The 11,116-nt window shown below is 37.2% G+C and overlaps 1 protein-coding gene across 1 annotated transcript in view; it reads left to right on the top strand.

The window, feature by feature from the left end:
* The window catches only part of ST8SIA4 (ST8 alpha-N-acetyl-neuraminide alpha-2,8-sialyltransferase 4), a 47,622-nt gene that overhangs the window by 30,822 nt on the left and 5,684 nt on the right, over window positions 1-11,116 (top strand). The window contains exon 4 of the mRNA XM_010007227.1: window positions 1,159-1,452. Within this exon, the coding sequence (XP_010005529.1) occupies window positions 1,159-1,452 (294 nt within the window). The remainder of the gene's footprint in view (window positions 1-1,158; window positions 1,453-11,116) is intronic.

The raw sequence follows: 11,116 nt of genomic DNA, 5'->3' as shown, positions 1-11,116 counted from the left end.
TCCCTCAGCACCCACGGGTGCATTCCATCCAGACCCATTGATTTATGGATGTCCAGATTACTCAACTGATCCCTAACCCAGTCCTCATCTACCAAAGCAAACTCTTCCTTTATCCTGACTCCTTCTGGGGCTTTAAGTATCTAGGGCTCATGGCAGGGAGGTTGGAACTTGATGACCTTTAAGGTCCCTTCCAACCTTAATGATTCTATGACATTATCTGAAATTAATCTGAAACAGTATCCTTCACTGTGTGATTCCCGAAATTTAAATGTATGTCCATATTGTTGACAAGAAGATTATTTTTACAGTGAAAATGAAACAAGGACCAGAAAAGAGGTTTTTGCTACTTATTCTTACTGAGTGTTGTTTTTATTCCAAACAAAATTAATATTTTTATGGAAGCCTTGGTTGAATAAATTAAAAATGTTTTCTCTTTCAAAAACACTTTCTTAGCCCTTGAACAATAAAGATAGCCCATGGTAAATTATTTTATTACTTATGTGCAACATGGATAATTTCAGTGTGATGTTTGTTGTTGAACCAGACGTGCTATTAAGGTAACTGGAAGTCACACATCTAAATCCTTTTACATTTCTCTAAAAATGTTTCCCTGCAGTTTGGGAAAAAATGTTGATACACCTCACTTTTTATTTGTTCTTCAAACATGCTCAGTTGAATACCTTTGAACTTCACAAATCAACAAGAAATAAAGGGGAATAGCTGGCCTCATTTGACAGCCTGGAATTATATGGATATAAAGGAGGTTGGGCAAGAGACAGGTCTTTTTGGTTTTGAAGCAGAAGTTTCTATTGTTTTTGTTTGAAATGAGTGAAAAAGCAGAGAACAAATGAAGTGACAGAAAACAATATAGAAATAGTTGTCATTATGAGTTTTTGCTTTTACTTTTCCCACCTCGGAGAAAGATGGTGGCAAAAAGATGCAAAAGGATGTTTTAATGTTTTTAAGACATTTGTCTAACAAGTGTTCAAGTTGAGTAAAATACTGCATGTTATCACACCTGTTATCACTGGTGTTTTTTCCTCATGTTAAATTGAAATGGGCTTATATGTTCATTTTCAGCTTTCCTTTCATGCACACAATTTTCTGAGTTAATGCTAATATATACGTTTATTTTTCCATTAATTCCTTCCTCTCCAGGTGCAATCTAGCTCCTGTGGTGGAGTTTGCTGCCGATGTGGGAACTAAATCTGATTTTATTACCATGAACCCATCAGTTGTACAAAGAGCATTTGGAGGCTTTCGGAATGAGAGTGACAGAGAAAAATTTGTGCATAGACTGTCCATGCTGAATGACAGTGTTCTTTGGATCCCTGCTTTCATGGTCAAAGGTGGAGAGAAGCACGTGGAATGGGTTAATGCATTAATCCTTAAGAATAAATTGAAAGTGCGAACCGCCTATCCATCACTGAGACTTATTCATGCTGTCAGAGGGTAAGTGTCTGGAAAAGACTGCTCTGTCTTTGGCACAATGAAGCTCATAACTAGAATTCCTAGCAGGCAGAAAAAAGTACAAGTAAAATGTTAAAAGGAATATCTTTCCATTATTGTTTTATTGGATTACATTGATGATAAGGGGGTTTTATTAGTAAATGTTCACTGATTTAGCCTGCAAACAACTGAAATGCATTAGCACAGTAACTTTTCACTTTTGCTTTTATGTAAAAAAAAAAAAAAGTCACTATCATGATGAATTAATGAAAAAATAGTTGTGAATTAAAAGATATCTGTGAGTCATCAAATCAGAGGACAATTGAAGTGCTACATGTCTTCTTTTGGGCAAGACTATGCAGATAAAAAATAGAATTTAAATAGCTTAGGGGTAGGGTAATAACCATTTAAATAATGAAGTCTGGCAGGTCTAGGACTTCATAGCAATCATTCTCTTTTTTAATTTGGCAGGGCAATTAAAAAGCATTTACCAGAATCACCGAAAATATTAAGTAACCAGTTTTTTTTAAAAAAAAAAAGTCAATACTTCATGTATTTTAAAGATTTTAAACAAGACTGTCAGATGAAGGATCCAATGTCATGGTCACTACAAGTAAGAGTATATAGAGCTATGTATGAAAAACCTTCAGAAAACAGTAGCGCGATAACTTTTTTGCACAGTGAATTATGGCAGTATGATAGTATTGAGCTGGTGTTCCTTGAACTATGCTGTCTGTTGTGGGATTTTGAGAGTTGTCTTAGAGTATTAGTGTTGGCTCGTGCACCAGTTACTGAGTATGTATCTGCCTAAAAAGTTTCTTCTGTTACAGAAGCAGAGATAAGATTGAAGGGGATGTTTGAATTGTCACCCCAATCTAATATGAGTATAAGAATAAAGCCTAGAAATATGTCGTTCCTCAGGATATTAGGACTTCTGAATATGCTTTTGACTTTCTGCCATGTCTCAAATAGATGAACTACTGAGCTCTTCATGTGGTGCACTTCTGTTGCTGGAAAAAAATAATCCCTTTGGAATTTGGAAATCTTTAGCTTTTTACTGACTTGTTCAGTTTCTATAGTTGTTTGGATAGTTATGTTATTACACAGTTACACTGTAGTTATTTATAGGCCTTTATTGTGTTGAATTTTGGAGTATTTAAAATGGCTGTAATACATTAATAAGTTTAGTGGTGTTTGCGTGAATAAATAAGATTACTTCAAGTCTACAGGCAGCTGATTTCATTTCTATCTGCTAAACTTGGGCAAAATTCTAAAATAAGAATGGTAAATCAGAATGTGAAATCTTCAGTTGGCCAGCTTTAAGGTACTTTAGGGTGCTTTGTCTTAAGAATAAGAATTATAACTTGACAAATAAAGACAACAAAAGTTCTGCCATTAGAATTCATGTTCAAAATTTAGACTGTATCATATTTGAGATTATACTTGCAAGTGTCAATGGATATGCACAAATTTGTCAGGTTATTGAATCTTTGTTCTAACCCTTAGGTCCTCCACTTCAAATTCTTTAATCACCTTAATTTCCATTTTTTGTACTTGTGGAGAGCAACCAAGTATCATAATGTGTTCTTTACTGTTAATTTTTGTAACCTGAGTAAGAACAAAAGAAGAAGTCAAATTTATCTTTGATTTAAATCATGACTTTATGAGGCAAGGTGCTTAAGGTGAATATGTCTGTGAGTCAGCTTTGGAAGTGATACAATTAGCAGTAATACATTTGAAACAACTATTTACATTTCCTAGAAGACAGTCTTAAAACACCAGCCCAAAATAATGAGGTTTGTATTACAGCAAAGTTAACTCTAGGGAGAGAGTGTTGTCTCTTTACAGGTTGAACTGCACCTCTTTAAGATCTTTCAGGTTTTTATGTCATATAATAATAGAATGATTAAGGTTGGAAGGGACCTTAAAGGTCATCAAGTTTCAGCCTCCTTGCTATCAGCAGGGACACCTCCCACTAGACCAGGTTGTACAAAGCCTCATCCAGCCTGGCCTGGAACACCTCCAGGGAGGAAGCATTCAAAGCCTCCCTGGGCAACCTATTCCAGTGCTTTAATACCCTAGTGGTGAAGAATTTCATCCTAATATCTAACCTGTGTCTACCCTCTTCCAGTTTAAAACTGTTACCCCTTGTTCTATTACTACACTCTACTGGAAAGTGTCCCCCTCATCTTTCCTGTAGGTCCCTTTTAGGTATTGGAAGACTGCTGTAAGATCTCCCTGAAGCCTTCTCCAGGCTGAATTAGCTCCATGTCAAATGGAATAGCCCATGTCAAGTGGAGTAACATGGCAGCATGAAAAAATAATAAGCAAAAGCTGTTCATAAATTAAAATGTACCTGAGCCAAAAAGTTTTTGTCTACAAATAAGTATAATGAATTAAAGAATAAAGTAAAAAGCTGCACAATCTAATTATCAAATAAATCCGTTTTGAGTACTAAGACTTGAGAAAGTTTAAGCAGGTTACTAACTTCAGCAAGCTACTAAGTTTGAAGCTAGTGGGCAGCTAAGTCTGCTGACATTTAAAACAGCATGTGGAACTTGCATACTTAGCTTCAAGGAAAGTCTTCATAATGCTCTTGTTTATTTCAAATTCAATGTCAGCTGATTTTCGAGCTTACCTGAAAGGAATTCCTATAAAGCACTAATTGTTTGGTAAATCTGAACTGTCTTTGGTTTGTTGTTTTTTCATATATTTGATATATTTGATTGTGTATTTGATTCTTTTGGAAGCTCTCTGCTTGCAAGTTTAAATCTTTTGTGACCATGTTAACAGTGATGACCTTGCAAAGACCTGTGGCGCAAAACAGAAAGGGTGAAACAGACTTAAGGTGAAGACTTCTGTTAGTTGAAGGAGAAGGAAAACCAAGAAATCTGCTCACAAACCCTGCATGTTGAAGCATGCAGTAAGACGTGAAAAGCATCTAATCTCCTTCATAGGGTGCCTGGTCATATGTGCAAGACTGAGTGCAAGGCTTAGGAGATGTCTTTTAGGTTCTTAATCTGCAAAAGGTAGATGGACTATGATGAACTGCAAGAAGCACTTTTTTAAACTGTTTTGCTTTACACAAGGAAACTACTTATATCTGCAGCCGTTGTCTTCTTGACTGCAAGCATTCTCAAATAGTTGTATCTTTATGCTCAAATGTAGCTCAATGATTTTCATAGAAAGGCACAGATTTGTAGAGTAGACACTTGGGAATGTAGCATTTGCAATCACTGTTCTGTACTAAGATTTCGAACATCCTTAAACTTCCTCTTTTCACTTCTTTTGTTTCTGGATTTTTGCCCTGCTAATTCAAATATTTTTTTAATTTACTCTTTATTTGAGTAAATCTATTTTGTATTAAATAATAGTTTATATAAGGTAATTAGAGCTGTTAAAAACTTTAATTACAAGAGAATCAGTAAAGAGTCAATATGGGTCTTATGGTTCTTGTAGGATTGTCCCGAATTCATAACAACTTAAATGCAGTGAGATGTTTGTCAAACCATGCCAGAGACCTATTACTGAAGGAGTATTCCTCAACTTGAAAGCATATTCTTATGAAGACTAATAAAAGGTGCAATTTAATAAGTTAAAATATTCCATTCAGCTGTTTCGTAAAACTTATGCATCCACAGATACACCTGTGAATGTGGTATAACACAGGGCTATACCATATCCCTCTCATTCAACTGGTTTAAGTGAGGCTTTTATTTGAAATTTTAATATATTATATTGCAACTACAGTTCTCCTTAATCTAAAAATTTAAAACACATTGATACACATTGAAAATTTCCTTAAAAAAGATATCTATCCTATAGCATTAAAATTATGAAGTCTTCATTTTTGTTTGGAATAACAAATTCCCAATGTAAATGTAAGTTTAGAATAGCATAATTTGATTTAATATATCTAAAAAATTACTTAAAATATGGAAATGCAATGTATTGTGGTCTAAATACTTCAGTAACTAATAATCAGTAAATTAAAGTTCAAAATTCCAACCTGAAAAATTAAGTACTGGTAGAGACATTGCATGCTGAAGGTTTGCAGGCTAAAGGCAACAAGTTCTGGAAAGCGTTGTCTATGTTCTTGTGTGTATCACACTGTGAAATTGTGCAGGCAAATTAGGTTTTTCCTTCATCAGTCTTTCAAGCATAAGGCACAGGCTGTTGCTAAAGACAGAACATAAACTTTCTTAGTTCTGTATCCATCAAGTGATGCCAAATTCTCTATTCTTATGTACTGTTTTACATAATACCAGGCAGTATTTCTGCAATCAAGTATGGTACTGAAATTGTCTGCTATTTTTCCTTCTCTTTTAGTGAAAGAAACTTTCTGAGCAGCACAGAGTATTTGGGAGTTGCTCTTGATTGAATAGTGGGGTAATGACTTCTGAGATCATTTTGGGAAACTACATTTTCCTGTCCATTTGTGCAGTTTTTGTGTCTTAAAAAAAGTAATGTGGTGTTTGAAAAAGAAATGGCTTTTCTGCAGATTTCATGCCTTGTTAAACTTTTGTGAGTGATGTCCACTCCTACAGTCTCAGAGGGGTTCAAAGTTTTGAGAACAGATTATATAAATACTAAGTCAAACAATTTTTTTAATCAGTACCATATTTCAGTGACCACTGATTCAGATTTTTTACTTCAGTAGATTTAGGTCAAGTTGATTTTGTTTTCATGCTTCTTGATCAACAAGTTTGTAGTTCAAGTTAAGAAACTGGATTTGCAAAGTGAATTGGGGGTACTTGCATGACTTTCACAAAGTGTTTCTAAAAGCTGTTTTATGGAGCTCTTACTGTAATTGTGCAAACATTATTGACAGAACAATTGAGGTAATCAATACGTAACAGGGTTCAAAATGGAACCAGGATCAATAAATGAAGAACTTAACCGATTAAAAGGATTTGGAAAAGGGGAAACAAACCTCCCATTTTCAAGAAAGAAAAAAAAAGAAAGATTCAGGGAGCTATATACCATTCTGTCTCAGCTCTGTGCTGGGAAAGATCATAGAGCAGATCCTCCTGAAGGCTCTGCTGAGGCAAGTGGACAACAAAGGGGTGATTGGTGACAGCCAACATAGCTTCACCTGGGGCAAATCCTGCCTGACTAAGTTGGTGGCCTTCTGCAGTGGGGTCACAGCACTGGTGGACAAAGGAAAAGAAACCAACATCATCTACTGGGACCTGTGCAAAAGCCTTCAACATGGTCCCCCATGACATCCTCATATCAAAACTGGATGATACAGATTTGATAGATGGACCTCTTGTTGGGTAAGAAGCTGGCTGGATGGTCGCATTCAGAAGTGTGGTGATCAACGGCTCGATGTCCAGTTGAGACTTGTGATGAGTAGTGTTCCCCAAGGGTGGGTACTCGGTGCTATTGAACATCTTTGTTGATGACAAAGACATTGAGTGAACCTTCAGCAAGTTTGCCAACAACTCCAAGGTGTGTGTGGAGGCCGAAATACTGGAGGGAAGGGATGCCATACAGAGTGATCTTGACAGGCTTGTGCAAAGTGCATAAAGTTCAACCAGGCCAAGTGCAAGGTCCTGCACCTGGGTCAGGCACAAATACAAGTTGATGGAGAATGGATAGAAAACAGTCCAGAAAAGGACTTGGGAGTGATGGTGGATGAGGAGCTCAACATGAGCTGGCAATGTGTGCTTGTAGCCCAGAAAGCCAACTGTGTTCTGGGCTGCATCAAGAGAAGTGTAGCCAGGAGATCAAGGGAAGTGATTCTCCCCCTTTTATTCAGCTCACGTGAGACACCACCTGGAGTACTGTGTCCAGTTCTGGAGCCCACAACGTAAGAAGAACATGGAGCTCATGGAGAAAGTCCAAAGAAGGGCCGTGAAGATGATCAAAGGGCTGGAGCATCTCTCCTACGATGGCAGTCTGAGAGAGTTGGGGTTGCTCAGCTTGGATAAGAGAAGGCTCCAGGCTCCTTATAGCAGCCTTCCAGTGCCTGAAGCGGGGGAGGAGGGCTTCAGGAAAGCCAGGGAAGGACTTTTTACAAGAGATTGTAGTGAGAGGTCAAGAGGTAATAGATCAAAACCAGAAGAGGGGAGATTAAGGTTAGACGTAAGGAGGAAATTCTTTAGTGTGAAGGTGGTGAGACACTGGCACAGGTTGCCCAGGGGAAATTGTGGAAGCCTCATTCCTGGAAGTTTTCAGGGGCAGGTTGGATGGGGCTCTGATCTTTAAGGTCCCTCCCACCTCAAACCATTCTATGATTCTATGATTTATTTGCTTTCTAATGCCACTGCCAGGTAGGTTAATAATGAAGTAATTAGAGTGAGAAACCCACACTTTTTTTTTTTCTTTAATTGAATTTAAGAACAAATTTCAGAAAATTTTATTTCTTAGTATGCCTGAATTTAATGCTGAACTCTTTCATTAGAATTCTTTTTAATAATATTAATATTTTAATAATAATAACAACAATAATAACAACAACAACAATAATATTTTTCCAAGTGAGGTGATACTTACTGAGGTGTGCACAGCGTCTGTATTGAATCTGGTCTCGGTAGCACAGCTCTAATGGAATGTGCATTAAACTGTAAGCAAACAGGAAGTGACCTGATGGGGTTAGAGTCCCAGTCTTCTTGTTTACTTCCACTGGTGGCAGACAACCAAACCTGAAAGTAGGAACAGCAGATGTTTTCTGCTATGGGTCCTGCCTTTCAGTTCCCTGGAGGGAGTAGAGAGAGCTACTGAGTGTTTTGTTACATTCTGTGGAGTCTAGAATTATGTCCCAGAGCTTTGCACAGCTGCTCTTCTGCTTCTGCTGATGAATACCTGCTGAAGAGGCAGAACACCAACATCTTCTCCCCCCTCCCTTGCCAAGCAATGCGGTCTTTTACAATACAGTAGATTTCTGAGAAGTTTTTTCTCATGTTTCATCTCCCAACTCCAAAAAAACAAAGTTAAGAAGTTCTCACACTCATTTCTGTGTGTAGTAATGTTTTCTTGGCTTTTCTTCCTGCTGGAGCCACCCCACGAACTAAGTCACTCAGCAGCATTATTGCTGAAATTGCTTCACATAACATTCCTTCCCTTCTTTTGGGTATGGAACAATTGCATGGACATCCTGTGGGATTTGCCTCTGCTCAACTTATTTCCTCTTCACTACTGCCTGCAAAATAGCTGCATTAAAGCTGGTCCTGCTTTAAATGTGGCAGAATTCCCAGTGAAATCTGTGTTTTGCCTGTGTAAAGGATATGCTATGCCTATTTATGGTCACTTTTCAGTGCAGAGTCTTTTTTCCTTTATTAGTGAAAGCAAACAGCTGCTGTTTGAATGTGGTGACCTTTTTATACAGCCTAACCATGGCTCCAGTCCTTTACTGTGGGAATTACAGAAAAATACTTTGAGAAACGCAAACATACAGAAATTAAGTAGTTCTGCAGTAGCTCTGTGCTAATAAAGAAACAATTACTGGGAGCAATATATATTATTAACACTGCTGTTTCTTTTCTTACTGCTAACAAACTGTACCTCTTTACTGCTAAAATACATTTCTTAAGACACTTTGGAGTATCTGGAGGAATAAATAATCACTCCAGAAAGAAAAAGATTAACAAAAAGTCCATTGAACTAAAAATACAAGACTACTATGTCTTTTGCATCATGTCATACAAATATTCAAAATATTGGGAAAAAAAATAACACTACTTTTCAGTTAAGTACAATCCCATTGTTCTTCAGATCCTGGAAGTCCTGGTCCTGATAGGAGAGCAGGAGATGATTCTTTCATTCCTGAAGTGGAGACATTCCAGGCTTGATCTTTTAGCCCAGCAGCAAAGTAATTACCAGGGCAGCTGGGCCCATGCACCCTGTGAGGCTGCCTCCTCATCTGGTTAGATAGTTCTCAGGATGAGCTTTTATTTCCTTTGCGAAACTTCTCCTATTTTACTGGGTTTCAGGAAGACATAGCAAGGTCTGTCAAGAGATATATCACTTTTGAGAGAAAGGAGAGCTTTTTCAGTGGGGGCAAACACAATTAAGGTAGAGGAGGACACAAGGGGGAAACTGAATCTGCACTAAACTGTCTGCTTTTTGTATTTTTCATGGCCTGATCCATTCTGTAAAGTAGGCTATGAAAAGTCTGGTCATGATTGGAGGGAGTGAACAATTATTTTTAGTTACCTTTTGATAATAACATTCTGTGATACTTGGTTTGGGATTTGGATTTTTTTGGTCTCTTGCTGTGGCAACTGCTTTGTTAATGATTATCAGTGATGTATATACTTAAGACTTGTAAAACTTAATCTTCTAAGGTTGAATTTCAAGTTTCAATTAGAGGAGAGTAACAGACCAGTCCTAAGAAAAACAGTCATTAAATTCCCCATTTTCAAGTTTTGCTGCTTAGTTTATCTACCATGAACAACAGCACTGTACCTAATGCCAGTGACCTAGCAGCTAACCTGGAAATGAATAACACATAGCTTATTCATACAACGTACTTGCAGATTTGTATTTATATTGGGAAATGTTTTTGTACTGTAGGCTTTTTTATTAATTCAGTCGTGTCTGGCTATCTTGTACTTCTGTAACAAATATTTTATCTGTGCAGCTGTGAAGCAAACCAGAAGCAGTTTTTATAATTTGTCTTTGGGGAGCAATACACAGGGAAGACTGGACTCCATAGAAAATTATGTTGGGCTCATATTATTAATAGGATGGGGAGTAGCTTCTCTCTTTTTTTTGACATGTGATTTCTATTTTGGTTCTGCATGATACATATGTGCATAAGGAGGTTCTGTCAGGTATCCTTCCTTTTTTTAAGTGAGGTTTCTAAGGTAAAACTTACAATAACAATTCTGCTCTTTTTTTGTTTTGATGCTAATGCCTACCAAGAATTTTCAAAGATGTGTGCATTTAGCTTTGATCTTACTGAACTTTTGTAATGAGGAACAGTGGTATTATGCACCCAGCAAATAACAAATTTCTTCAAATACTTAGTTAATTACCAAGATAATGTGGAAATAAGCAAACAAAGCTATAGCATTATATGCTATATAGATGACATTTCCCTTTGGTATATTCAGGTAGCTGTCCTGTCTGTATCCCTTCTGAGCTTTTTGCTTGCTACCATGTGGCTAAATATGCCTTTGCACCTGAACTTTTCCATAAGAGTGGAGAGTTGTCATGATACCATGTTATCATTTGACAAATACTAGTGGTTCTAGATATATTTATTAATACTTTATTCCAAATTGATCCCTTCATCTGGAAAAAAATAGAAAATTTAAAGGACTAAACTTTTTTTTCTGATTTTTTTTTTTTTTTGAGGGGGGAGGTGTTGGAGGGACAAAACAAAAAGCCCAAACCAAACCAACAGAAGGCAGAAATGGATATGTATGGGTGTGATTATTATTCTTTTTTAAATTCTGTATTACAGGTCTAGCTACCACATTGGCATTGGCACAGCTAGATCAATAACAGACTATGGCATTTCATTCTTCATGGGTGACCATGACAGAGGAAAGATGATGCCACCAGGTTCTGTCAGTTGCCTTTTTCTCCAAGTCATTAGATTGTGAAAATTAATTAAAAGTCCACTCCTTCAGTGAACACTGGGAAAATCCACTTTCAGTGGTGTTAGTATAGGAAGAAGCAGTTGGACTTAGGGTCTTCTCCAGCCCCCCCCCCC

Source organism: Chaetura pelagica, unplaced genomic scaffold, assembly GCF_000747805.2.
Source record: "Chaetura pelagica isolate M959 unplaced genomic scaffold, ChaPel_1.0 scaffold40, whole genome shotgun sequence".
NCBI lineage: Eukaryota > Metazoa > Chordata > Aves > Apodiformes > Apodidae > Chaetura > Chaetura pelagica.
The sequence above is the reverse complement of the archived record's forward strand: the minus strand, read 5'-3'. Positions and strand labels throughout refer to the sequence as shown.